Below are 26,875 nucleotides of genomic sequence, written 5' to 3'. Positions count from 1 at the left end.
ACTTAACGATCACGAGATTTAACCCCAAGTTTAACTGTTTTAACACTCATCTCACTGGTTCGTTTCGTCACACCAATATGGTTCATGTTTTGTTTATTGTCGTCATTCGTTATACGCTTTGATAATTCTAACAGGATGGCTCCTCCTCCCACAGAAACTCCGCCTTGGATATAAATTGCCATGGCCCTGATAAACAGACAAAGAGAAAACAAGATAAGTCTCTATAAAGTGAGTATAAACTTAAATTTGAAGAAGAATAACACGTTGCAGCGAGCCATCTATTCACGGCTGGTGGTTCAGATTGGCGGAACCTGTGGTGGCTCCTCGTCCCCCTTAAACATTATCACCACCGTGGTCCGATCGCCGCGCGGCCCTGTACTGAGACGCGTCTCCTCTCCACTGAAGCGGATGCCACCCCGCTGCTGTTGGGACGGCGTGTCTGGCACCGTGGGATTTTGGGGGACGTTGCCCGCCGCTGTGGTGTTTGGGCGAACATTATTGTTTCGTCGGAGCGTGAGAGGGGCAGGCATGATGGCTTCTCTCGTCCGACTGCAGGCAAATGGGCGGGGCGAGACCGGAATGCCTATGCATGCGGTGGGATGATCGATGTGCCTATCGGCGGGTGCCTGGCTGCGTCGAATGCTAGGCAGGGGCTTATTGACGTCCACGGATGCGCCGCGCTTGTGTCCGACTGCCGCCGACAGCGGGCGAACGTGGGTTGTTGGAGCAAAAGAAGAAGAAGAAGGGGGGCTTTGGAGAGACGCGCCGCGCTTGTGCACAAACGTCGAAAGCAGCTGGACTGCGGGGGGTGAAAGATTGTCCTGGAGAGATGTACTGCGCTTGTGCTGCTGCTGCTTGTTGCTGTTATTGTTGAATGTAGGAAGCAGTCGAAGCTCGTCCTCGGGCTCGGGCTCGGGCTCACTTTTGACCTCCTGGAGGGACGCACCCCGCCTGTGCTGCTTGACGAGCGCAGGAAGTAGTCGAGCGGGTAATGGCGAGGCCTTGTCGTCGTACGACCACCGCGAAGTGGAAACCTGGGATTCTGGTTCTTCGTTGCCGACCGATGCTGTCTGTCTGTGTGGACGTTGTCGGGTGGTTTCGATCATGAAGGGCAGATAGTAGACAAAAAAGGGTTTGATGGCTGGGACGGAGGCGCAGATCTTCAGATGGTAAGTTCGAGGTCAGTACTTATGTTTCTTGGGGGGGATTCAATTCACAGGCCAGTCTTGATTTCTCAGGGGCTACTTACAATTCCCAGACCAAGCTCGACTGTGCTCGCTATCCAAGTTGCCCACGAGTTCCAAGTCCGGTCGAAGTTGAGGTCGTTGGTCGAGATAGCGGTGAAGTAAACTCGGACTACACCCGCGATACAAGCCAAGAAGCCGGCACTGAAAAGACCGAGAACAATGATTCGCTGCTTCCTCGGGAGCTTCAAGCCCATCACCGTCCGGATCGGTAGGAACACCAGTATGAAGTCGCTTGTCGTGTTGATGATGCCGGCGGCCTCCAGGTGTGCTGACTCGTCGATACAATCCTGGCGACCAGCCGACGGTGTCCAGTAGTCTGATATCGTCCTTCAAAGGGGTTAGTATTCTAGATGACGTAGACCAGGCATGCCGACTTTGAACCTACCTGCACTGAAAGAGTTCGACCATCAAGAATATAAACGCGTTCAAGCTGATTAGGGCCGACAGTCCCAGGATGACAACATTCATTTTCTTGTCTGTCGAGGCGGTGCTTAGCTTGTACAGCATGGCCAGCATAGACAGCTTCGTCAGACTTGTCGTTGCGTCAAAGAGTATCAAGGTCGCGAGACTGCTCTTAAGGTTAGCAAGAGTTACACGCAGGCGATTCCGTCCGTAGAATGCGGTGCGTACCTAGTCTTGAGCGATGTGGTGGTGTTCCCTGGAGGAACATCCCACACATGCCTTCCCCATCCCAGCTTCCGCTCAGCAACGAGCCCGATGACCATGAATGCCAATGCAGGAACCTGTAAAACAGAAGTTAGCAAACTCTACATGCAGGGTCTCCAAAATATAGGGAGAGTTTTCGTACATATGCGCAGATAATGAGGATATCATCAAGACCGAATCCCTTGGAAATCCACTGGCGAGTATATAGGCGCAGCAGTAGTACGACCGTGACGAGTACTATAAGTGTGCTGCCGACGCCAGCACCGGCGGGCCCTTGTGACTCCGGGTTGACATAGTTCGGTTTGGGCCAGCTCGCGATGACAGAAGGAGGAGGTATGATCATGCTGAGCAAGCAGTATTGGTTTCACGCGGACGAGAGCCCCATGGAGCAGCCACAATAAACTTCTCTATGTGACGGGTGTAGATGACAAGCTGCAGATGCAGATGGCCGCATGAAAGAAGGATCAGCAAGGTTTGCAAGATCGTTGTTTGCCCTGCAGGTTATAGAGCCCGCAGTTGGTGGTTGGCTGTAAGGTTTAAGTATTGGATGGTTATATATTGGATCGGGTTGATGATGAGTTTGCAAGCGGAACAGATGGGCAACCTTGACTCTTAGATCGACAAGAAAGGGCGGTACCAAACATGGTACTGCAGCCGGACCGTATAAGTATATCATTGCCCATCGTCCATCGTCCATCGTGCCTCATGGGCCGGCAGGCGGCTCACAAGTTTCAAAACAATCTGATGTAGTCATCACTGCAACACCCTGATTGCTCAGTGTAACGAACTAGGTAGGGGTCTGTTCTTTGGCCGGCGACGGGTATGTGTGGCTGTGGGGGAGATTCCACGAGCCTAGAACCCCTAGAAAGTGATATGGTTCAGAGGATGTTTTCCCATCTCGTGGCAGAAGTAGAGTAAAAGACAGATGATACTCCCCACACAACGCTACCATACAGCGCCCGAGCAGCTATTTGTTCAAACAGCGCTCTTGCACGTATAGGGCATGAAGAAAAATAAGAAAAAATAATAGAATTATTTAGAAATGAATAAAGTATCATACATTATTCTAGTTTATTTTTTAAAGTGAGATTTGGTGCCGTTATACTACTTAGATCTTGATGTTCTTATTATCCCTAAATTTAGGGTGTATCATCTTTTTTTTACTCTACTTCTGCTCGTGGGTGTCGGGGTGTGATGGCCGCAGCCTTGGCCCAGCCGTCTGGTTGCGATTGGCTACTGAGCAATGACATATCCCTGCCTCGTACCCAGGCAAGCCATGGTGGGGCCGTGTTTCAACCTCTTCTTCACAACGTGGAACTCAAGGCATTGACTTTCGCAAACGCTACTGTAGGAGCAAAAAGAAGTGTCAGGCAACATCTCATCAGCCCAGTCCTTAGGCTATCGGTCGTGGCGGCGCACGGATGCATGAGCACTGCCAGCACTGCCACTCTGGCCCCCACTGCGGGCTACTCGTGATAATGTGTACATATAGGAGGCCTTCCAGCCAGCCTTCTTTCTCGACCTTGCACCTTGATGGTCATACCCAGGTCAGGTTTGCCCTCCCAACGGACAGCGGCGACAACCGGCATCAGTTGAAACTATGGAATCTACAGGGTGCTCGGAGCTGGGGTGGGTGACAGAGAAACACACAACCGGCGGGTAGTGACGACGGTCTCGAACCACTGCTGGGGATTTGCACGGCACTGACATCGAGCCAACCCCCTGGCTACTGCAAACCCTGGTATGTGCCTACATAAAGTATGTAAGGTTAAATTCAGGGCAAACACCTGCTGTCAGGTGAGCTGACGTCTGTGAGTGTCCGTGAGGTAGGATTCGCCCAGGACGTCATAGCACCTCTTTTTTTATCACTGTCTCTGATTGATGTGCAACCAGGGTCTCGCTCTGCGTGCCCCGCCCCGTCGTTTCTGCCAGCCCACGCATTGTACGGGTCTAGGGGTCACAAATCGAGGGGTGATACAAATCGAGGGGTGAGGTCCAACGACAACTGCAAACCTCCGAGCCGTGAAACAGAAGGTTACATCCGGGGAACTGAGGAACGGAGCAAACATAACTGGAGACCACGCTCTTAAAGCCATCCATCTTGAAATATGCTCACAACGCCCAGAACCCCTTGCTTGATCATTGGAGTGGGCCACACGAGGGCGCTGTCAAAAGCCGACAGCCGATAAAAAAGAGGGCCATGATATGCTGCTGGATTACCAGGCTCCATTCCTCCGTAATCGCCCCTCAACCCTCATGTGGTCGGGGAGGGTATCAGGGTGTGAGCCTCGCATATCTCTCCCGGACCGTCACAGTGGGCGTCAACAAGTTGGAGTAGATGCAGATATCATGAAGACCGAACAACTTTGATCTTGATAAAACTATCTCCTCTGCCTCCACCTCTGAGGCTTGGACACTCCTGGCGGTCTTCACCTTCGGATAGTACTTCCACCAGCCATCTTGAACTACTCCCTATCGACGAAGTCCCCTGCCATTTTTATTTAAAAGTGGCCACCAGAGGATCCGTGTTGTTACGAAAGCCCATGCTGCACACACCACTACCCCCACAGGTGTAAGAGTAGCCTCTATCCGAGGAGAGATCGTGGTTGATCCACCCGCTATCGCCTGTATGCACGACATCCGATCTCGTGTCTTTATCATGGTAGGTGTGGGTGATCTCCAGACTAAAGTTCCGCATCGAGTCAAATTTGCTGAACCAGAACTTGAAATCTTCGTTCTGGCACTTCGCCGGCTTGGGCGCATCCGGCTTGGGCATTTCGGGCGGCCGCTCGCCGCTCCACGCGCAGGGTCCATACTGAACCTTGCATTGGGTATCGTCGTTGGTGGCCGCGTCGGTCACATTGACTTTTTGCGCCAGTGTACCATGGTCAGCTCTCGAATCGTAGGAATAGGAGGGGGAGGGGCAGCATAGGGGTCTCGTGCTAGGGCTCTCTCTCACATGTAAGTTGGCAATATGGCGAGTTGCCGGCACCCGGTCGTCCACTGGGCGAGAAGCTGTAGACGTAGGGGATGAGAAATGCTTGTCTCGCTTTGGTACCCTCTTGGAGGATGGACAGAGCCGTGCAGGATGCTGCGAGCGCCAATACCACCGGGAGAAGCATGTTTACTGTGCCAACGGGGTGGGGAAATAATCTCGAGAGTCTGCAAAACGATATGAGGGCTCTGTTGGATGTGAATGGGATGCGTCAACTCCATGGTGATACAAGGCAGAATATGATCTCGTACTTATACTCAGCATGACGATAGTTACGATCTGCAGTCTCTAGTAAGCCCTATTGACTAGGCCAGGCACGATCTCTGCTTACGGGCATCCAAGTCTGCTCAGGGTGCAGGCCGCTATTCTCTTGCAGCTGCATGCTGATCGAGGGGTTTACAGATGGCGGCTCGTTCCGAGTGGTGGCTTCTTTTTGGCTAATACAGCTAGCCCACGACACCATATATAGCCGCATCTCTAGCATATGCATCTCGATATTGACCCCCAAAAATAGCATCGTGCATTCGCTCTATCAAGAGCCCCACGGATGAAGCGACACCGTATAGTAAGCACGTATCAACTTTAGCACAGCTCGTTAAGCTATAGAGCCAAGAATGCCGTAGATGAGAACGTTACGTAGCATACGCCGTATTTCCCTTGCATGCTAATTCAGTACAGCTACTTGCATGCAGCCAGACTTCGTAAACCCAGGCTTGATGTTGCTTCTTTCTCTCAAAAACGGATCTTCCATCCACGAGCAAGGGATCAGGAGGGGTAGTCAAAAGCAAAAAGAAGGAAGAAATACCGAGGAGAAAAAGGAAAAAGAAAAACATATATATAGATGTATATTGGGGTCTTGCCGGGGATCGAACTGCGCATTGTTAGTCGTCATTCGTCACACATCATGTAGGGATTTGTCACTTACCCCGGGACCTCTCGCATGATGCTCAGGATGTGCCCTAAGCGAGAATTATACCACTAAACCACAAGACCATAAGACCATGAAGATAACATATGATTAAACCGGTTATTGACTTGGGATGGGGACCAGCCAAATTCCTGTAGTCTCCCAAGTGGGTAAGTGTGAAGAAGCCTCCTCTCTCAGGCACTCGGTTGGGTACGACGATTACGCTTGACAAACAACGAGGATGGCAGAGACGACAAAAGTAAGTCGCCTACTTCATATGTTGGCATGGTAGATGGATCGGTGAGTATAGTAAGAAAAAGCTAACAACAACCACCCCAAACAGAGATATACGGACCCGACGTGGTGGACCACTAGTCGAATAGGTAGATGTTGTGTTATTTGTTCTGTTACGCAGTAACAGTCGGTGTTGGTGAACCTTGTAGCGGCAACGATCTACCAGTACGGCCCAAGGTCTCTGGGATGGTTCCATGCAGTACGGAAGTATCGACTTCCCTGAACGATAATCGTAGCCACTAAAAGCTCTCTTGCCAGGTAGTAAAGTTAGTTTCGCTCGGCGTGTGGGGTCACGATATACAGTGAGGAGGGTATCCCTCTTCGCGGGCGTACCGCCACCTGTATCGCCGCTACCAAACGGTATTTCAATACCGGACAGGGGGGCCTTCGTATTTACCTGATACGTTGTACAGCCGAACTCAGCAGGTTTCCGGCTCGCAGAGCAGTTGTGATGTCAAAAGCTGGGATGATGGGATCAACATTGCTATCGGTCCCATAAAAGCAAAAGCAATTAACCAGGTGCCTATCCTTCCCCTCATCATCCTCAATCTCAATCAAACAAGTCTACGATAAAAGATCATATATCCTATTTAGAGTTACAGGTCCTAAGCATATCAATTCAAAGCCTTCTCTATTTCCTAACCCAATCCGCAAAATGTCGTCAACGGCAAGGAACACCGCCTCGTCCAAGCCCATCACCCACCCCACCCCGGCCGAGGCCTACGAGCTAGGCTGCGACTACGCGGCCCTGCTCCGGGCCCTCTACAACAACCCGGCGTGGCGGTTCGACGGGACCCCGACGGCGGAGATTTTCAAGCCGGCCGCGGGCACGCCCCCGGGCCTGTTCTTCGTGACCGACTTCGTCGAGAAGACGTACGTCAAGTACGTGCTGCCCTTCCTGCCGCAGGGGGCCACGCGCCACTGCCGCGCCCTCGGCAACCCCTGGGCCTACGCCGACCCTAACTACGCCTGGACCTGGGAGTGGGGTCCGGAGAGCAAGGCCATGTGGGACAAGAAGGGCGGCGACAACGAGGACGACGAGGCCGAAGTCCCCTTCCCCAAGTTTCCCGAGGCCCAGGCCCAGGGCATGACCACGGACGTCTGGACCCGTGGCTTCATGGCGCATAAGATCATCGTCGAAAACCAGACGGATCCAAAGGCCCGCGCCCTCATCGGCGGCCAGCCCTTCGACTTTGGCCCTGAGGCACGTGAGATCATCAAGAAGCTCGGCATCCCCGAGGATGCGTAGGTGGTTTGGTTTTTTTTTTGTTGGACCTGGGACTTCTTTGTCGGATTGGTTAACGGATTGGTGTCGCATGCTTCGAAGCCCAGGGAGATTTTGTATTTGGGTTGATTAAGTACGTGTGTTTTATCTAAAAGCGAAGTGACCACTTAAGTCACCTGATATACTCAACAAATGTTCACTCATCCCGTGAGTCACTCTTGCCTCATATATAAGAAAGATCAGATAGGCAAGAATGTACATATCTATCAAGCTAAATCTGCGGGAATGGTTTGCATGGCTCGCTCCTACTTCAAAAGACTATGCTCTTAGGGTTCATCTCCTCCAAGTGACGAATGCAGAGAGCCCAGCTCAGTTGGGATCATTTTCACCGACTCTTGTTACTGGCGCTGCGGATATAGGGCTCAAGAGGAAAGACCTGGCTCCCCGGGGTAATATCATCGTACAGCTGTGTCCATCTGGGCCTCAAAGCCTCTGGGGTTTCCCATGCATTCTCCGGGTCGCGGAGCCAGAGCCGGAGAAGGTGGCGCCTGCAATATGTCAGTCAGCGTATGCCTCACAACTGTAAAAAGGGGGGGCCACGGTTGGCGGGCGTTACTACTCACTTCTTTTCGGGGCTATCGGTGAAACCATCTCGGGCATGGAACACTGCCAGGTTGTTGACATACTGCATATCGCCCTTCTGGAAATCCGTGTTTAACACAAAACTTGCCCCCGAGGAAGTGCAGGGTGTCCAGCGCCTCGGCCTGCGCCTCGCTGATAGGCGGGATGTCGGGGCTGCGTGGCAGAGCCCCGAACCCGACGAAGTACGGCGGGCGTACTGGAGGGCAATGCGCTCGGGACGAGAGTCCGTCGCTTCCGAATAGAACATCAGTGGCCTCTCCGTCCACTGCTTATCTGCCTTCTCGAAACTAAAGCGTATTCACGTGTCAGAAAACGGTTTCATCGAGAAGGGTAGGGGGCAAAGACTCACACTTCGTAGTCCCAGTTCTGCCACAGCACATGAATCAGATCGGGCCGAGTGCGCGCAGTCTCGTTATAGACGCGCCACGTGCTGGCCAGCTTGCTGGCGCCGCCCGCCGCCGCCGTCTCGAGCGCGAACAGCGAGACGATGTCGCCCGAGTCCGTGTGGAAGACCTGCTTGTCCGTCGTGTAAGCCGGGCTGCCGATGGCGCTACCGCCCGCGGCGATCTGGTCGACCTGGAGGTCCTTGATGTGGGTCAGGACGACGTCGGCGGGCCGGCCGTCGAACTTGTGGTCCTGGCGCCCCCGCTGCGCCGCGGTGTGCGACGAGACGCCCGCGTAGATGGCGGCGTTCTCCTCGCGCGCGTAGTCGTCGACGCGCAGGCCCCGGAGCACGAAGAAGCCGTGGCCGGTGTGCAGCTCGCGGGACAGGCGCCGCAGCTGGGCGTGGAGGGCGGGGAGGGGGAATGTCTCGGGCGAGAGGTGGCCCAACGACAGATTCAGGGCTGAGCGCGACTTGTCATCAGTTGATAATACACCTTATCTTATATGACATGTTGTAAGGGGAGTCAAACATTTGAAGTGCTGGACGGCCCGGTCGATCTCCACCAGTTGGTCCTCGTTCAGCACGTAAGTCCAGTTATACGTTTCGGCCAGCTTTTCTCCCTCCCACACAAGATCTCCCGAGAGCCTGCTGGGGAAGCCCTCGGGAGCCGTCTTGGGTAGAGCCTCGGAACCCAGGCGCCGTGCTGCCCGTGCTTGCCATTTCTGGTAATCCGGTGCATACGCGATGTCTGGCTGGCCGGGCGGAGCTGGCGCGGCAGGTGTAGTGTCAGTCACGGTCGTGGTGGTGGACATGGTGTGATCAATGAGACAAACAGCCACTTTACTTCATTCTCGAAACTTAAAGAGTTTATGTAATTTTAATTTCCAAGTCGCGGTTTGCCTTGCACATAGGATATAGGAGATGAGCAATTGTCGTCTCCAATTGCGTCATCCTCAGTACCTCTTGCGTTCCCCCTCCCAATGCAAGTCACCTGTCCACAGAGGCAGAGGCGCCGATTGGGACCAGCTACTGGTCTTTATCAATGAGGCAATACCTGACAGGAATCGCCCATTGAACCTAAATTAGCAGCAACACCTCCGTACGACTAGACACAAAATCCGTTTCCTCGTAACGATGCTCCTTATCAGACGACTTATCACCGGATCCCTTGACAGGAGAGGCATACGGTATCAATGGAAATGGAAACGAGCCCTCTCCATGAAATGGCAGGTTACGATTGGCCCATCAACAGGATCGCAATAGGTAAGGTAACTCGATACAGGAGCTTCCAGTTTCAAACAGTTGCGGGGTGATATGTCGGAACAGAAACATATCGCCGGGGGTTCAAGAGTGGACTGCCGTCTGGGACAAGTCTTGACTGATTCCAAATAATTGCCGAGTGCATTCAAAGGAAAACCATTCGCATCTTATATATCTCAATGTAACCATGGGAGCAGTCGAAACAGTACCCGGCAAGGCATGCTATATTAGTAGAGAGGAGGATGAATACAACTGGGTAAGAAGACAAGATTGAACGGGGAAACAGGGCAGGCAGATCCATACGGGCCACCACGTGGCGTAGGATACTCTCATCTAACCAGAATTTGGCGGCTTGAGTTTTAGAGATGCAGTCAGTGGTCTTTGATACTTCTGATGGCAGTTCAAGATCTGGTTTAGGCCATCAACTCGCTATTGGCTATGGGTGGCTGTCACAAAGCCAGGTTCGCATCTACGCCACATCTGGGCTGCGTGGCCCCGCTAGGAATGTGGCTCACAAGACCCCACTCTCTCCCACAAGCGCCACCCGAAATTATTGCCAGAACTTAACAAATTCCAAAAAGTTCGACTGGAGTTCCCCTCCAAAATTTGTAATTCTCCATCCATCAACCATCGCGAACGCAGTATTCCTCACCATTAGATTGAATCTACTGGAAGACTGTCAAGATGTCTAAGATCACAGTCGGTAAGCAGCCATTTCCTTCTTTAAAACGATTACCCGAAGTATCATATTCTAACATGCTTGTCACTTTCCAGCCGGAGTGCGTACGCACGTTCAGGAGCTCCTTGATTACTCCAACAATGAGAAGAAGCGCAACTTCTTGGAGACCGTCGAGCTCCAGATCGGTCTCAAGAACTACGATCCCCAGCGTGACAAGCGTTTCTCTGGCACCGTCAAGCTGCCCAGCGTTCCCCGCCCCAACATGGCCATCTGCATTCTCGGTGACCAGCACGATGTAAGCAAACCCCGAGCCGGAAACCGATTACCCGACGATGTGTGGAAACTGACAATAGACGCAATGAATAGATCGATCGTGCCAAGCACGGCGGTGTCGATGCCATGTCCGCCGATGACTTGAAGAAGCTGAACAAGAACAAGAAGCTCATCAAGAAGCTTGCCCGCAAGTACGATGCCTTCATCGCCTCCGAGGCCTTGATCAAGCAGATCCCCCGTCTCTTGGGTCCCGGTCTGTCCAAGGCTGGCAAGTTCCCCACTCCCGTCTCGCACGCCGATGACCTGAGTGGCAAGATCACCGAGGTCAAGTCCACCGTCAAGTTCCAGCTGAAGAAGGTTCTCTGCATGGGTGTCGCCGTCGGCAACGTCGGCATGGAGACCGAGGAGCTGATCTCCAACATCATGTTGGCCATCAACTACCTCGTCTCCCTGCTGAAGAAGGGTTGGCAGAACGTTGGAAGCCTGGTCATCAAGGCTTCCATGTCTCCTCCCCGCCGCCTTTACTAAGCATGTCACTGGGTCGTAGGAGGAAGTAGTATTGTCATATCGAAGACGCTGAAAACTAACAGCACGTCTATCGGATCGGATTCAGTTCTAGATAAGATAGATAGCCAATGACAACACGAACCTTCTCGCGCCACGTCACAAGGAATTGCCTGTCCCTTCAAAATATGACCAAATAATTATGTTTATTGTCCGTGAACATGATTCGTATTGAAGTGCAGGCAACAGAGCCCAGTTCTATGTCGAAATCGTGGCAGCTAATGGCAGCACGTAGGCAAAAACTGCAAATTAGAAGCAGGTTTCCCAGATGCGAGAAAAGTGAACCATGGTCATTCTGGTAATTCTTGCAAATTTGCTACTACGCAAGAACCAAGAAGCAAAATTTGCCATGTTCACCATCGGAATTCGTCGAATCAAGGATGGCAATCTGACAAGGCATCGCGTTCGCGCTACCCAGATATGCTCAAAATGTAGACTTAGAATGGGCAACGCGACGGAAACACCGCGGTATGTGTACTTGGTACTACGAGAGCAGAAAAACCCTGAACGGCCTTTGTTGATCGACGGCAATTGGAGCCTTGATCTCGCCGGATCTCGCCTAATGATGATGCGTGTTCTATATATTGAAATGTCGCAGACACCCCACAGTCGCGAACCAGGAAGAGCTGGAGTCGGCGGCTGATTAGGAAGAGCGTCTCCTTTACTTGATGAGGCCGGGAACGGAAGGAGAATTACAGAGAATAGAATTAACCCTCAGCAAGCCGCATAGCGGAGCCTCAAATGAAAAATTAAATTAATTACATGACGGTAATTAGTCTAACCTCCACTGATGATGAAGAAGGAAAGGAAAAGAGAAGTTAGAGAGGAGGGGAGGAAGGCAAGTATTTATTCTCCCGCAGAGGCTGCTGGGTGGGGCACCCGCCATCAGCCGGCTGTGGCTGCCACAGTACGCTTCAGCTGCGGTGGGCGACATGCTGTGGCATTTTAGTGGCTGGGCTTTTTGATACTCCATGCCTAAGTAAGCTACCTGGAGATAGAAACAACTTAGGTCGGCGGTATCTCTCGCGGGCTATCATCACATGCATCACATTTGTGCTGTTGTGGTATGGTAGCATCAAGTATGTTGCAGGCAGAGCAGGCAGCCATCCAACTCTGGACTCTGGACTGCACTATTGCATCACACCTAACGATCTGCAATGACCAACTTACACATTATTACCAAGGCAGCAGTGCTTACTGCAATAGACGAAACACTGGATGGATGCATCTACAAAGTTCCAGGCACCTAGGCGAGTAAGAAACACAATTGTAGTCCTGCATTTTGAGACATCAGACCATCGTCACTGCATAGGTACTTGATTATTCCTAGAGACCACATAACGCGCTATGGCAGAGGCAGGCCTTCTCTTTATTACCGCACCTAGTGCAGACGCGAAAGCCATGAACAGGGCGCTCGTCCATCTGCGCTCCTCTCCTGACTTTTCTGGCCTTAAGCTTGCCTTATCAGACCGTCTCGAAGATCTCAAGGCTCTGGGTCATGGTCAAGGGGCTGAGTCTCGTTTCACCGAGCCAGACATTCGCCCGCCTATCTCGAAAGCGTGGGCCGGCGCGAGCCTATCAGCCATAGAGACGTTCGTAGAGGCGGTCCGGCACATAGAGAGCATTGAACCGGACCTGTATCTCGTGGTAGACGAAGAAGGACTCGGGGGTAAAACTTGCATCGTGGCGCAGCGCATCTACGGTCGCGAGGACAAACCTTCGGGAGGGTGCGAGGCTCGCTGGCCTGGCATTCATGACTATAACCGCGTGCGCATGCCTTGGGACCGAACCATGACCATGTTCGATAACCTGTCGATTGGTAACATGGGATTCGAGGACTATATCGAATACAACTTCGACAAAGACGTCGACGTCGATTCACGTACCGCCGATGGACAGGGCCGCTGATGGACCGCAAATAATGAACCGTCCATCAAAGGGCTAAGGAAGAGCAAAAGGAGGCCGAGTTGTTGGCACGGCTAGAGAAGGAGGGCTTGGTTTGAGATGGAAATCGAGTGGACGCGTGGTCCGACATTTCTTGGGTTCCATAGCCGCTTCGCATTTGATAGCAATACCGCCCCGCTTCCCCCGGTTCATGTTGAGCCCGTAGAGTCGTGTCTATTGAGTATATAGGTATCCTTACTTGGACATCCCTAATGAGTCCTATCCTTCCAAAACATGCGCAGTGTGTCATGCACCAAAGTCTATCCTACTCACAAGCGGCAACGCCAGTTTAGTCTAAAGGCAAACACCCCTTATCTCACATCTTGGATACAGCTGCAAGATATCCGCCACATACTGAATCGATCAACCGGTTCGCAATAGCCGTTTGGGGAGGCAGTCTCAGACCCCCTCCTTGTGAGTAGGGGGCGGCGGTCCACCCAAGTCGCTGACGCCTGACGTTAGAGCGTCCCTGACCTCCTCCACGCTGAACCACTTGGCGTCTTCCAACTCCGGATCGTTACCCAAATCGATCGTCTCGCCGTCGGGCGTGGCCTGCGCAATGGCGCCAATCATCAAGTTGGCCGGATACGGCCACGGTTGCGAGCTGTGGAGGACCACTCGCCCGGCCGTCACGCCGCTCTCCTCCCACACCTCGCGGCGGACCGCCTCCTCGATCGACTCGCCGGGCTCCAGGAAGCCGGCCAGGGTGCTGTACCAGTCCGGCGGGAACCGCTTGTTGCGCCCGAGCAGGAGCTTAGTGCCGTCGGCGGATACGACGGCCACGATGATGGTCGGGTCGGTCCTCGGGAAGCAGAGGTTCGAGACGCCGTGCCGCGTCGGGCAGTCGCCTCGCTCCTTGGGAGGGCTGCCTTCGGGAACCCCCGCATAGTCCGTCGGAGGGCACCGTCGCTTGTGCCCGCTGTTCACGGAGAGTGTGCGCTGTCCGCAGCCGGCGCAGGACGGGTTCCGCGCGTTCCAGTCCAGTAGAGCTCGAGCTTGTGCGTAAATAGCGGCTACGGGGAAATGTCAGCTTTCTTCTTCGTTCCCATTCAGTCTCTCCCATGATCATTGCTGCACTCATCCCACTTGCCTTCCGGTGCAGTCAAGGACAACATCCTCGCAGACTTAGAGAAGTCCAGTCCCTTGGCCTTCACCGCCTCCATGACACCGTTCGCCTTTTCGGCGAGGCCGTCCTTCGGGGTCACATCGATAGCGAAGTACGGAGCACCCTTGAAACCCTTGTACTCAAAGCCCGTGGTCTTCTTCTCATCCAGGCCCAAGAACAGGATGAGGGGAGAGACGACGTCCGAGTTGAAGCACTTGACCCATTCCTCCTCGGTTTTCCCGGAAGGGCTCGGCCCCGGTCAGGGGCTCGACGTCCGCCTTGGTGACAAAGCCGAGGCTGGCCGCGTCCTTCACCGTGGGCGACAAGTTGTTCATGAGCAGGAACGAGGCCGTGGGGTGTGAGAAGGCCGAGGCCAAGAAGGCATGCTCAGACCGCAGGAAGGATACCCTGTTCAAGGGGCTGCCTGAGAAGTAATTGGCCGTCTCACGGCCGAACTTTCGCGACAACATCGAGTCGTCGGCGGCAAGGTTCGGCAGGTCTGGGATCGGTGCTGTCATCGTGTTATCTAACCGATGACGTCTTTGAAGATGGACTAAGATAAATGAATAAAAATCCAGTAAACCTCTTCTGACTCTAGGGCGAAGATATGTATGTATATGTCAAGGGGGACGGTAGCAGGTAAGGTTTCCTGGGATTCTAAGCAACGAAGAGATATCGCCCATTTCTAGGAAGGGTTAGATGGAACCGGCATCGCATAGTGGACCATCACGATAACTCCGAAGGGACCCAAAATCGGGGGTCTCGGTATTGGGCTGGATCTCTCCTCTTTGAGCTTACCCTTGATGACAAATCGACTATTAGGTAAGTCAGTGGGACAACAGTTACCGAGGCACCAGATCGTACCCGGGTGCTTAGCATCGTCCTTATCTGCAGTATCTTGACTGATCGGGCATTAATCCGGGGTAAATTACTGTAGCTATGTAATAGGTTTAATCCAACGGGAAGATGTCCGCGTCTTGTTTTCGCCTGTTTCGGGCAGAGGGGCTGCAGCAAGTCTACGTCATGTGCCGGCCACCCGCGCTGCCATCTGGCTGCCACTGACGCGCAGTTGGCAGGCATGGCTTTCCGTCCGTCCTCAGCTCGCAATCGGTCTAAGTGCAGGCTGGCAGCCTCAAGATACCTTATCTGTACAGCCGCATTAGACTTCGGCGCAACAACATCCTAAGTCATCTGCAGGTACACTTGACACGATTGCGTCGCAGCCCAAGCAACCCGGCCCCATCGCTCGCCTCATCCGGACTTCCCTGGGGGAGATTGGCCTCATCTCCATCAGGATGCGATCTCTGGCCGAGTCGACGTGAGATTGCCCAAACAATGACTAGCCGGCCAAGAGTCGAATATTTGGCTGACTTATGGAATTTTTCAGAGATCGTTGGCAAGAAACCGTGAAATATTCTAGCCTGGCCGACTTACAGCGCGCTGTCAAGTATAATGGCCCCAACAGCCCCTGCATCTCAGGCTGCAGATCCATATGTTGGAAAACCTTCTTGCTCGGCCATGGCTCCAATACTACCGGCTGCACCCATGCGCTTCTGGAGTCCAGAAGCACCTATGCCTCGTTGAGAGACCATTTCCTTAAGTATATCAATCATCCCGAGTATTTGGCTACTGTAAATACCGATCCTCTGGCCGACGACCCCGATGTAAGCCATATGAAACAATCTCCCACCCACCTTACGCAGTATCAAGAAGTCCATGATCTAATGCTTTACTAGTCACCATGGAATACTTTGAGGCAAGATGAGGCCCTGCGGGCCGAAATCTCGCAGGATGTTCAGCGCTTACCGGACGAGCCGTTTTACCACGAGCCCCGCGTCCAAACGATGATATTGGATGTGCTCTTCATTTACTGCAAGCTGAACCCTGGTGTTGGCGGTTATCGTCAGGGAATGCACGAGCTTCTCGCACCTATTCTCCTCGTCGTCGAACGAGATGCCATTAATCCAGCCGAGACCGCCTTTGAGGGCCAAGCTGATTTGGCTATGATCGAGATGCTGGATGCGTCCTTCATCGAGCATGATTCCTTTGCCCTATTCTCTAAAGTCATGGACCACGCAAAGGCATTCTACGAGGTCGCTGACGATGCTCGAGGAGGGCAGTCGAGCATCGTCGAAAAGAGCCAGCACATCCACGAAGTCTTATTGTATAAAGTCGACCCTGACTTAACCAATCACTTGAAGACTATCGAGATCCTACCTCAGATCTTCCTCATGTGAGTCCATGCCAGCCTGTTCCCGACGTGAGTTGATCTGACTCCTCTCCAGCCGGTGGATTCGACTACTCTTCAGCCGCGAATTTCCGTTTTGACCAGATGCTCGTGCTTTGGGATACCCTTTTTTCCGTTGACCCTTCTTTGCAACTTATAGATCTTGTTTGTACTGCCATGATGGTCAGAATCCGATGGGCTCGTGAGTCTACCATCTATTAGGCCGCAACGTTTCATGAACTAACCCATATGATATAGTCCTTGAGGCGGACTATTCTGTCGCTCTACAGCTCCTACTGAAGTATCCACCACCTGAGGGTCCCTATGGACCACATACATTCATAGATGACGCCGTATATCTTCGCAATCATCTTACCCCTGCCGGAGGCTCAACACTCATTCTGAAGTACACTGGCAAACCACCAGACTCACCTAAGAATTCCTCGCAACCCAGCACACCAAGATCTTTGGGTTTAGGTATAAGGCAGAAAACTCGAGGACTGCGATCGCCTCTCTCACCTCAACGGTTTCTTCAGCAACAAGGTGGTATAGAAGCCTTATTCCAAGGTGCGACTAAGGGCGTCCTTGAAAGGGGCGAAAAGCTCGGCATTAACCAGGCGGTGCGAGATGCACTTGGCGAGATACGCCGCAATGTTAGCGAAGCTACGACAAGTATGAAGGCAGGGCGCGAGCTTTTCTCTGAACCGGGACCTAACAATACAGCCATGCAAGCTGTGGCCACTATGGACCAGAGGAATAAACAGCTAGCATCGCTGTTGGATGAGACCATCACTACGCTGAAGACTTTGGCAACATCGGATTCCGATGATAAACAGAAGCAATCAGAAGCCTTGGAAATAGCTGCCGCTAAAGTTCAGTTCGTTAAAATATACCTGGAGGATTCGACCATAGCGCTGCCTGAGGATGAGTATTTCCCTCCAGCACAAAGTCATCCCGGACCTGAAGCCGATCCAATATCGCCAGATCCTCCTAGCGATGCGGTCGCAGCAATGGTTATCAGTACGCCTGAGATGACTGTTGATCCCTCAAACCCCAAGAACTCCAGTCAGACCCCTGATATAACTTCGGTATCTTCTGCGAAAGATGCCACAAGCAATCACGACCATCCAGACGTTATGGACACCGACCCTCTAGCTTCAACCTCTAGAACAGCAACACCTACCCAAGCTACAGTACTCCAGCGCCCACCGGCACCGATTCCTACACGTTCAACACTAGCCCAATCCTCATTCTCTTGGATGCTCGAGCCAGACCAATCGGCATCCTCACAACCAGATGTATTCGGATCGCAGAATTCAAAGCCTTCGTCCTCCACAGCGTCTCCCTCAGGGAAGCACCGTAAGCGTCCATCGGCCAATGTGAATCGAGAGAGAACCGCTTTCCTATTTGGCGAGGTGCCATTAGATGCCAGTGGGAAGGCTGTGCTTTCGGAAGACTTATTCGGCCTGGAGCCAATAAGAAAGGGGAAATAGTCTAGAGTACACTTTTCAACCATACCTCACCGTCCCAGGATTTACATGTTTTTCGTACTACAGTAGCAGTGTCGTGATTGCTCCCCCCCCTGTCCTAGATATACACCGCCGGACTTCACGACGATGGGGTACGATCTAACCTCATTCGCCCAATGCACCACATTGCTATACATTCTAACAGGCATAACGGGGCAAGATGAATGATCTGTCGATGAACTTGGATGGCTAGAAGGGAGTTCGAATGCTTACCCTCTCCTGGGAAGGCAAAACATGTGATCTTAGCCGGTATCATGCATGTAGTCTGACCCCACAGCCAACTGATAGGTACTTCCTTAGATGGCCACAACGACAAAACTGGAGAGATCTCAGTTGTCAGGACAAATACTGTAATACCGGCCGCAACTATGGGCACACCACCACTCCAACCCGCGGTAATCTTTCCGAGATTCCCGGATCTTCCTGCAGAGCTTAGGGCCGAGATATGGCGCCAGGCCATGCCCGACACCGAACGGGCACTTCGACTCGACATTCATCACCGCAGGTACTCGACCAAGCACTGCTGTGTCACCGTGGGCGGGCATTTCTGCGGCTGCCACAGCGGCTGTCCCCAGTATAGGGAGAGGCAACCAAACCATATCGGCGTATGTATGGCCGATGGCTTCTTCGCCGTGGCCAAGGATGACGAAGACCCCGAAGATGATACCGTTTCCGGGTCGCTACTACTCCGGTCCCTCGGCTGCGTCTGCCGCGAGTCTCGCGAGGTCGTCACCCGCGCGTACCCGGAAACCCTCCGCGTCTGCGAATACGTGGATCCCAAGACGGCTGCCCGTGGCGGATGGAGCCTCTGCCGCCGCCGAAGCCGTCACGTGCGGTGCAACCCCGCCACCGATATCCTCGTCATCACCAGCGTGCCTGAGTACAGCGCTCTGCACCCTGCCGACGACGGCCCGGACCGGCGGCTTAGCACGGATCCGCACGACGCCCGAATAGCCAGGCAGTTTCCCCAGGACCCGGACGCCTTCCGCCACTTCCGGAGGATCATCTCGTCATTCCAACACGTGGCGCTGGACTACATCGGTACCCGCACGGATGACCTCGACGGTGGGTACAATAGCGAGGAGGATGGGAGCTACGACAGCGACGGCGACAGAGGTGGCGGTCGCCGCCAGCCTGAAGACGTATCCGAAGGCTCCGCGACCGTGCACCTGCTCTTCTGGTTCGAGTCCCTGCGTCAATTGTCCCTGTGGCCCAACCCCAGGTGGTGGCCCGAAGTCCCCGTCGGAGATCGCATCTGGGTCTACGACGTAGACGACCTGAGCTCCGAATATGGGAGCTCAGTGATGCCATTGATTGTCTGGGAGTCTATCGCCCGTATGCCCACGTCCAGCATGATCACGCCGCCGCGGACGAACACCACCACTGGGTCGCTCGTCCCAAGCCCCTGCCATGGTCGGGATTGGGATGCTACGTACCGTCTGCTTGGCTCAAGGAATCCGCCTCATCAACTTCATGAACTGTATAAATGATAATAGTTTAAAAAAAAAATCCACGGGGATCACGGAGGGTTCCCTCACTGTTATATCCACGTTTTGTCTAAAGTTAAGGAGATCTGACTGCGGGATAGCTATTGGGTATATAATCGGGCAAGGGTTTACAGTTAAGGAATTAATGAATAATACATAAAGTGTTTGCTCAAGACACTGCTACCTCAAGTCCGTCTTTGGGGGGAAAGGCCCTCTCTCAACATCGTTTCTCTATATACTACAGAATGTAGGGAAGCCGCTCTCTATAAAAAGCAATAGTCGCTTGCAAAGTAGGTGGCTCACTTGTAGCAGAAGGAAAACCCCAATGGGAGAGTAGAAGACACGCTTTTATGATACAACCCATAACTTTCGAGTACCACCAACACTGTGCGACCGACTAACGATGTATGCGAGGGCAGAGACCTTTGATAAAAACACAAGGCGAAAAAGAACACGGGGCATAATCTGCGACAGCTAACCTGCTCATCGTGCTGGTTCGTTTCATACGACCATCTTCCAAAGCGGAGCCGATCTGTCACCCGGGGCATCCTTCTCGTTGCCGAGGTTCAGCTCCTTGTTCATGGCCTCGATCCAGTCGTCCTCGGCCCGGACCGCCTCGCGTACCATCTGCTCCATCAGGGCCAGCTCGGTCAGCATGTCGTCCACCATGCCCGTGTAGCCCTCAAGTATCCTGGCCAGGCTCGACTTTTGGCCGCTATCGCCTTCTTGCGTCGTTGTAGTAGCAGCATTAGCAGCAGCAACGCCACTACCATCGGGCACCGGGCCGAGATGGCGCAACAACCGACGCCACTCCTCCAGCTTCCGCACGAGGCCTGGACACTCGTCCCTCCATCGATTCTCCAGGTCGCCAATGAAGAGGACCTCGCCCTTGTCATCCGCGCCGTCTCCCAGAAGCGGGTTGACGTCCCCCTTCCGGCGCGCCTCCATGATGCCCTGCAGGCGGCCGGCCCAGTCCTCGAACTCCTCGACGACCCGGGCGTAGCGCCCGCCGGGCTCGCCGAACCGCCAGACGCCGTTGACGACCTGGTCCAGCATCTGGACCTTCTCTCGAGCCCGCCGACGACCTCGGTGCTGGCGCGGGCGGCGCCCCACCGCACCAGCACGGCGGCGTTGCGCGCCTCGACGCCGTCGCGCTCGCAGCCGCCCAGGGCCTGCTCGGTGCGGACCAGCTCCGCGAACCGGGCCCCCAGCTTTTGCTGCGCGCTGTCATGCCACTCGGCCGCCGTGGCCCCAGCATCGCGATGCAAGAGAGACAGTTGCAGGAGTTCTGTCTGCAGGCGCGCCGTCTCGGCGGTGATGGCGACATTGGCGGGGAGCTTCGAGGGCGAGGGCGGCGCTAGGAAGGTCGAGGTGAGGGGCTTCGGCGCGTGCGACTTCAGCGGCGAGTAGTGTTGTTGGTTGGTGTTGAAAGCCGGGCGGTTCTGGGAAGCAGCAGGCAGGGATGGCGGTGCCGCAGCAGCAGCTGTGGCAGAAGATGTCGAGGCCGAGGCCCCGTGGGTTGCGCCACGTGCCTGCAGTGTCTGGGAGCGAGTTTGCGGTTTCGCAGAGGCTATCGATGAGGCAGCGGTCGAGACTCGAGAGCTTGGTGGTTTAAGGGTAGTGGCGGCGGTGAGACCTGTCGCTGTAGACTTGGCTCGCGCGTGACCCAGCGTGTTCGATCTTGTCACTGTGGATGCCGACGAAACGCCCCCGGAGCTCGACGGCCGTTGGGTCGAGGCCGAAGATTCTCTGCTGACGCTTCGTATGTTTCCGGATGCAGAAGGCGCATGGCGTGTAGAGGGTGCCCTTCCCAAAGGCTTCGCCGCCGCGGCTGTGTTCTCGGCCGTGGTCGGGCTCGCCCGTCTCGTCGTGGCCAGGCCATTCCTGCTGGAGAGGATACCGGCTAATGGCCTGCCACCTCCCGTTGTTGGTGGTACTGCGGCTGATGTTGTTGACGTCCTCGTCGGGTTCGTTGTTCGGGCTCGGGTGCTTGCCGAAGTCGTGGCAGTTGTCGTTGCTGACCGCGTCAAGGGTTTGACCTGTGGTAGTCGGCTGGGCGACGCTTTCCCGGGGTCGTTGGAGGACGAGGGCGCTAATTTGGTGTTTTCTTTCTGGTTCGTACTGCCGGCAATGGTGGAGGCAGGCTTGCGTAATGATCGAGTGCGACTCAGACCTGAGTTGGACGACATTGTGGACAGCAAAGGACCGGTATGGTGGACATGAGAGAAGTAGACGCCGTACCTCGAGTATTGAAGTGCCACGGCAAGAATCTTTCATAAGATCACTCAATCAATCACTCAATTGATGCCAGGGTCCTTGCTGCTCTGTCGATCTCCGCTGTAGCGTTGGTTGGCAAGCCCCGTAACTTAAGTGACATTTCATGTACGCGGGCAGGCGGGAGGCGGGTGTTTCCCCACTGAAGTGCCGGGCCTGAGGGCGCTTGGGGGGGCTGGTTTAAGAACTTGCATTTTGACGGATTCACTAAAAGCAGCACACTTTAGGCACCCACCGTGCTGAACATTTGGGAGGTAGGTACAACAACATAGCGGTCAAATCTCTAAGAGGTAGGGAGTAGGTGCACGCATCAGAGCAGAAATCCTACCTACCTTACCGTCAGGTCGATGTGTTAAGTGCTTGGTTATCGACAGGACGTGCAGGGTATCTGTCCTTCAAGTATTGTTCCACCAGGACCAGATCGTCCTTGGATGCTTCCTCCATCGACGCACGATGGAGGGCATCCTGGTTGCGGGAGTAAGAGTCGAGCAAACTTAAGTAAATAAATACTTTGCGTCATCTAGTCGGATTCCGAGCTTATACTACTTGTTGGCAATGGGATAATTAGTGCTGGTCATGTAAGTATGCCTATAATAGATGTCTTGGATATACACGAGTTCACTCATGGCCCAATGCGCGAAGTATATCCTTCTCGATGCTTCCTTTTCTCTGTCACATGGACAATCCTTTAAATAAACATATATCTAACCCTACACTGGGTACACAGATATACCGAGTTAGCTTGGAGGATCACTAGGAGGATCACTAGCACCGCTATCCGTGTCTCGCTGTTCGGCCCTGATACCCCCCAGGTCTCCTCGGCCTATTAGACGTGGTGTTTTCAGTCGGTTGCATTTCACCAGTATACCTTTCTGGTAAGAAAAGTTGTAGAACGATGGTCACTTTCATAGAAAACCAATTTAGTTCTGGTCAAGTTCTTTCCATTAGAATTAAAAAAAAAATAAGTCATTGGTATCCGTTGCCTTTTTGAAAAACGCCTTCGTTCATAATACATGGTCCCCCTATGCCTCCCCTGCCTCCCCTGCCTCCCCCGGCCTCCTAGCTCTTTTGGAGCAGGCCCAGCACCATGTGCGTGTCCTTGTGCTTCTCCAGTAGATCCCGGCAGCGCGAGCACACCCGCACGGAGCAGGTGGTGCAGACAAACCGCGGCTCCCGATCCTCGACGTGGCAGGTGGCGCACGCGATGGAATGGGCCGCATTCTTGGTACGGATGAAGCCTTGGTGATCGTTAAGGCACTTCAGGTGGCTGGGCCGCAGGGGCGCCGCGTTGAGGACGGGGTACTCGTCCGCGATGGGTTTATCATGGCGGCGGAACAGCATGATGGCGCGTGTCAACTCCGACTGCTGTCCATCCGTGAGTGGCGTCGGCTTGGTGAACGAGACCTCCTCGCCCACCATGCTGAGAGAAGGACGTGTTCGAGGCGCCGGTGCTCCATTAGGGGCAAGAAGGCGACGAGCAGTCTGGCCGCTAGAAGCGGGTGAGAGCTCTTCCTTCGTCGGCGCCTTGGACTGCTGCTCAAGTTGCTCATGCGATTGTTGATGGCTGACAATAGAGCCCATAGGTGAAGGCATTGGCTGTTGCTCATTGGAATGAGGCATGCCACGTTGTCGACGTGGCATGGAGTCTCCATCGCGGGGCAATTGGTTCGGTTGGTCTCGGCTATCAGAGTTTTGCGCAGTGCTCGGACGTCCGGTGGCCTGGGAGGCTCCTTGCTGGCCACGTTGAGAGGAAGGACGAAGCTCAGGCGATGACAGAGGTGACACAAAATCTTGGCTCCTCTTCTCTGCAAGACCCCCTTTCTGCAAGTTGCTATCATTTGCAGCTGTGCTACTCGGGCTTGGGCCAGGTGCGGGTACCTTGGTCTCTTCGCTCTCTTTGTCAAGTCTGCCCTTGTCGCCAGAGCCCAGCCTAGCAACGGCCTTCACTGAAGCTGCGAGTTTCCTCATCGCTTCGTCCTCGCCAGGTTTATTGAATGCAGTTGCTTTGGTCGGGGGTGGTGGGGCTGGACGGATATTACGTCCAGGCAGACCTGATGATGATGTCGGGGGTAAACGCGATGGCCGCGTGTTAGAAGATTCACTCTTAGGAGGCACGGGCGGTCCGGTGAGCGTTTGTGAAGTTAATGAGGTTGGGCCGGTTGAACCGTGACTAACAGTCAGTGTGAGTTCCGGAACCTTTATGCTAGCATCTGACTTTGATGCTCGGCGCTGCCACAATGGCTGTGCGTTCCCGTTGACGGATGCAGACGGGGACGACGATGTAGCGTTCAAGTCGTAGGGTTTCGTCGATGGAGGGGATATTCCGCGAATTGATGGGCGAATATGGCGTTGATGAAGTAGTTCCCAAATCGTCAGGTTTTGTTAACGGAGGGGTATCTCGAGGAGTGGCGGGTGCTGTCAACGGAGAAGTATTCCGCAGATTGGCAGGCGCCGGTGTGGTTGACGATGTAGTTTCCCCACCAGTAGCTTTAGCGGAGCGAGGGGTCGCTGGCAGCCCACCGCGGGGATTAGCCGGTAGCCCCAGCGTAGGGCTACCACCTCCCCTTGTATCCTTGGCGGGAACAGGCAGCAGTGATTCTTGCGGTCCATTTTCCATTTGATTGTTGGTATTAGGGAGCTCATCTTCATGCGGGTTCCCCGTATAGTCGCCCAGCGTCTCAAAGAGCTTAGCTCGAGGGTCGACCGCAGCATCACGTTCTGGTGAAAGAGACGGCTCACTGTCCTTCGTTGCAACGCTGCCCTGGGACGACCTGTGCGCAGAGTCCTGTGATACGTTGGATGCGCTGGAGTATGCCGATAGTATACTCGAAATGGACGATATGCGTTTTAGCTTCCTTGGGGTAGATGCGTCCTTCCCCTTCGGCGCAAGTTCTGGCGCTGCTGCTGCTGCTGGCGGTTGCTGGCCAACAGCCTTCCTAGGAATGGCATTCATTTTCTTGTGGGTAGTCGGGAGCTCCTTTTGTAAAGGCGGAAGCGCCGGCAACAGAGGGGCGTCCTTTTTCAGGTTGAGCCGGGCACCTATACTGCTCTTCCGAGGAGGGAAAGCTGCTGTTGTTGATGGTAGTTGAGGTAGCGACGGCAGCTTGCGAGGTATTTTGAAGGGGCCTGGTGGTGACGAGGTGTTTGATATATTTAAACCGGCTTCCAAACCGGGTGGAGGGGCTGGCAGGGCTTTGGAGAAGCGAGAGCGCCCCGTCCTAGGAGTTTGAAGCGAGGTCGTATCCATTATAGAGCGTTCGTCTGAAGTAGACGGGCATGAAGGAGGCGAAGTTGGTTGCGTAGTCCAGCCCTTAGACGTTCATGCTGATCCTGCAATGTCTTCTCCGCAGGTATGTAAAGAAGATGGGTAAGCACAGTCCCGCTGTAAAGAATAAATAAAGTAGCCCGGTGTTGGATGTTCATGTTCTCATACATCCGCGGCGGCCAGAACCCTGCTGCCTCTGCTCCCCTTCTGCCCTGCTTTCCAGGTTTTGCTTTGGAGTGAGCCCGGGCTAATGCAGGTACCGACGACTGGATGGCATCGACTCGTCCCTAAGCGGGAGGCGAGGTGGAGAATCTTGCTCACGCAGGCTCGGCAGGTCAAGGATCCTGAGCCCTGCGGAGATATGCGAATATGTATGTAGTTGTTGGGCTCCGTCACCAATAGCAATTCCGGGCCAGTCAAAGCTCCTCCCCCTAGACGATCTGAAACATCCTAGAATATATCGAGAGACGCGACCGACGGCGAAGTTTAAATTGACCCTGGCAGGGGTCGTCGCGTCGGTCAGTCTTTTCCCAGCACTGCGGTAGATAGGTATTCATGTGTGCAGAGAACTGTGCCTAAGTCCGAGTCATGCAGAATGTTGTTATATTATTGTTGTTGTTGTTGTTGTTGTTGTTGTTTTCGTCATCAGGTAATATACATAACACGGTCTCATCTTATATATGGACATATATTGTCCATCAACGGGAAGATCTGAGTCTTTCCAGGCTGCCGGAATTAGACAATAACAATAACGGTCATCGGTATGTATTGAGTGAATGCGGCGCCAGCCACGGAAGGGAATTTTCTCCTCCTCCCTAGCCTGTTGGCTAGCGTAGCACGTTTGCAGGGGGGGCAGTGTGACAATGCATCGTCACTTCTGACGAGCTGGGAGCGATGATCCTGGGGATCATCAGACCTACCGGTGGCCCACGCTGCAAGTGGCTGCCAAGGGCCCGATGCTTCTGCCTTGTGCTTGTCACGGCTCGACTCGACAGGCTTCGGGGTGCGCGTCCAAGAAGACCCTGCCCCCGCCTATTTCTGTCAATATGTACTGTATGTACGTAGTATTCCGTATCCGTACTGGATGTCAGTTTGTACAGCCCCGATCCTAGGCCCTAACCTTTGGAACTCCTGAAAGCTGGACATTGTGATAGGAAGGCCCAGTCCACTGGTCAAGATGCGAAACCAGCAAAGCTGTGGATTATATCATGCGACAAACCGTTTTCCGATCCACCTGGTCTACGTAAGGCATCTAGTTGCGAGTCTACCGGACCGGTAGTGTCTAAGCCGTCGTTTCGTTCTCCCTGAAGAACCCATATGGAAGACCGCAAAAAGGATTCTTCGAAGCCTTCTAGTTCTACCTATGGAAGGGGGTTAATACTTTTGTTTTGTTTTTTGTTTGCTGTCCTTCTGTCTGTCTGTCTCTCTCGCTCTGTCTCCCTCTCGCTCTGTCTTCTTCTCGACATACTAGTACTATAACCGGCAGAGAAGCGAGAGGTGCGACGCTGCGCGCTTACCAATGCGACCAGCCGGCACGATCGGAAATCACCATGTGGGCAACGATGCATCCATTTACTAGGTAGGTATCTTTTACATGCATGTGATAGTAGGTAGGTAAGGACAGTACCCGACTAATGATGTTGACTCCAACCAAGATCGAGCGTCTCAATTACATTGGGGATTGCGCATCTGGAGAGCTAGCAGTAAATGAACAAACGTATACTTGGATGGTAATGTAAGGCTGTCATCCTCGGACGTTCATCAATCACAATAGTACGGAATTGAACGTGAACGAACGCAATGCAACAGCAGAGTGCAGAGTTCGCAGTAGACAAGCCTCCAGAGCGGGAACGTTGTACCGTAATTAGTTGGCCTAAAGGAAGCGTCCCTGCATGTGCGTCCTTTTC

General features: G+C 53.7%; 11 protein-coding genes across 11 annotated transcripts; 5 read left to right on the top strand and 6 right to left on the bottom strand.

Annotated features, from left to right (window-relative positions):
* Window positions 1-296: 296 nt before the first annotated feature.
* On the bottom strand, window positions 297-2,256 carry PG994_011565 (uncharacterized protein; the record flags this gene model as incomplete). Its single annotated transcript, XM_066862974.1, has 5 exons — window positions 297-1,160; window positions 1,250-1,574; window positions 1,633-1,815; window positions 1,878-1,990; window positions 2,056-2,256. 5 exons carry the CDS (start codon window positions 2,254-2,256, stop codon window positions 297-299), a joined length of 1,686 nt encoding a protein of 561 aa, XP_066712084.1.
* Window positions 2,257-4,410: 2,154 nt separating this feature from the next.
* On the bottom strand, window positions 4,411-5,035 carry PG994_011564 (uncharacterized protein; the record flags this gene model as incomplete). Its single annotated transcript, XM_066862973.1, has 2 exons — window positions 4,411-4,778; window positions 4,873-5,035. 2 exons carry the CDS (start codon window positions 5,033-5,035, stop codon window positions 4,411-4,413), a joined length of 531 nt encoding a protein of 176 aa, XP_066712083.1.
* A 1,729-nt stretch (window positions 5,036-6,764) lies between these two features.
* On the top strand, window positions 6,765-7,358 carry PG994_011563 (uncharacterized protein; the record flags this gene model as incomplete). Its single annotated transcript, XM_066862972.1, has 1 exon — window positions 6,765-7,358. One exon carries the CDS (start codon window positions 6,765-6,767, stop codon window positions 7,356-7,358), a length of 594 nt encoding a protein of 197 aa, XP_066712082.1.
* A 361-nt stretch (window positions 7,359-7,719) lies between these two features.
* PG994_011562 (uncharacterized protein) lies at window positions 7,720-9,173 on the bottom strand (the record flags this gene model as incomplete). Its single annotated transcript, XM_066862971.1, has 4 exons — window positions 7,720-7,882; window positions 7,958-8,263; window positions 8,326-8,821; window positions 8,891-9,173. The coding sequence occupies 4 exons, from the start codon at window positions 9,171-9,173 to the stop codon at window positions 7,720-7,722; spliced, it is 1,248 nt and encodes a 415-aa protein (XP_066712081.1).
* A 1,132-nt stretch (window positions 9,174-10,305) lies between these two features.
* Window positions 10,306-11,101, top strand: PG994_011561 (60S ribosomal protein uL1; the record flags this gene model as incomplete). Its single annotated transcript, XM_066862970.1, has 3 exons — window positions 10,306-10,324; window positions 10,396-10,595; window positions 10,667-11,101. The coding sequence occupies 3 exons, from the start codon at window positions 10,306-10,308 to the stop codon at window positions 11,099-11,101; spliced, it is 654 nt and encodes a 217-aa protein (XP_066712080.1).
* Window positions 11,102-12,538: 1,437 nt separating this feature from the next.
* PG994_011560 (GroES-like protein) lies at window positions 12,539-13,045 on the top strand (the record flags this gene model as incomplete). Its single annotated transcript, XM_066862969.1, has 1 exon — window positions 12,539-13,045. One exon carries the CDS (start codon window positions 12,539-12,541, stop codon window positions 13,043-13,045), a length of 507 nt encoding a protein of 168 aa, XP_066712079.1.
* A 435-nt stretch (window positions 13,046-13,480) lies between these two features.
* On the bottom strand, window positions 13,481-14,704 carry PG994_011559 (uncharacterized protein; the record flags this gene model as incomplete). The annotated part of the gene is made up of 3 exons (XM_066862968.1): window positions 13,481-14,094; window positions 14,172-14,415; window positions 14,459-14,704. The coding sequence occupies 3 exons, from the start codon at window positions 14,702-14,704 to the stop codon at window positions 13,481-13,483; spliced, it is 1,104 nt and encodes a 367-aa protein (XP_066712078.1).
* A 777-nt stretch (window positions 14,705-15,481) lies between these two features.
* On the top strand, window positions 15,482-17,906 carry PG994_011558 (uncharacterized protein; the record flags this gene model as incomplete). Its single annotated transcript, XM_066862967.1, has 5 exons — window positions 15,482-15,504; window positions 15,574-15,850; window positions 15,923-16,419; window positions 16,602-16,615; window positions 16,672-17,906. 5 exons carry the CDS (start codon window positions 15,482-15,484, stop codon window positions 17,904-17,906), a joined length of 2,046 nt encoding a protein of 681 aa, XP_066712077.1.
* A 404-nt stretch (window positions 17,907-18,310) lies between these two features.
* PG994_011557 (uncharacterized protein) lies at window positions 18,311-19,432 on the top strand (the record flags this gene model as incomplete). The annotated part of the gene is made up of 1 exon (XM_066862966.1): window positions 18,311-19,432. One exon carries the CDS (start codon window positions 18,311-18,313, stop codon window positions 19,430-19,432), a length of 1,122 nt encoding a protein of 373 aa, XP_066712076.1.
* A 498-nt stretch (window positions 19,433-19,930) lies between these two features.
* PG994_011556 (uncharacterized protein) lies at window positions 19,931-21,618 on the bottom strand (the record flags this gene model as incomplete). The annotated part of the gene is made up of 2 exons (XM_066862965.1): window positions 19,931-20,485; window positions 20,548-21,618. The coding sequence occupies 2 exons, from the start codon at window positions 21,616-21,618 to the stop codon at window positions 19,931-19,933; spliced, it is 1,626 nt and encodes a 541-aa protein (XP_066712075.1).
* Window positions 21,619-22,762: 1,144 nt separating this feature from the next.
* PG994_011555 (uncharacterized protein) lies at window positions 22,763-24,950 on the bottom strand (the record flags this gene model as incomplete). The annotated part of the gene is made up of 2 exons (XM_066862964.1): window positions 22,763-23,917; window positions 23,940-24,950. 2 exons carry the CDS (start codon window positions 24,948-24,950, stop codon window positions 22,763-22,765), a joined length of 2,166 nt encoding a protein of 721 aa, XP_066712074.1.
* Between the last annotated feature and the right edge of the window lie 1,925 nt (window positions 24,951-26,875).

The sequence above is a fragment of the Apiospora phragmitis genome (genome assembly GCF_038363925.1).
Source record: "Apiospora phragmitis strain CBS 135458 chromosome Unknown utg000010l:1.0-9815664.0:1.0-9183399.0, whole genome shotgun sequence".
NCBI lineage: Eukaryota > Fungi > Ascomycota > Sordariomycetes > Amphisphaeriales > Apiosporaceae > Apiospora > Apiospora phragmitis.
This window is presented reverse-complemented; position numbering and strand designations above follow the sequence as displayed.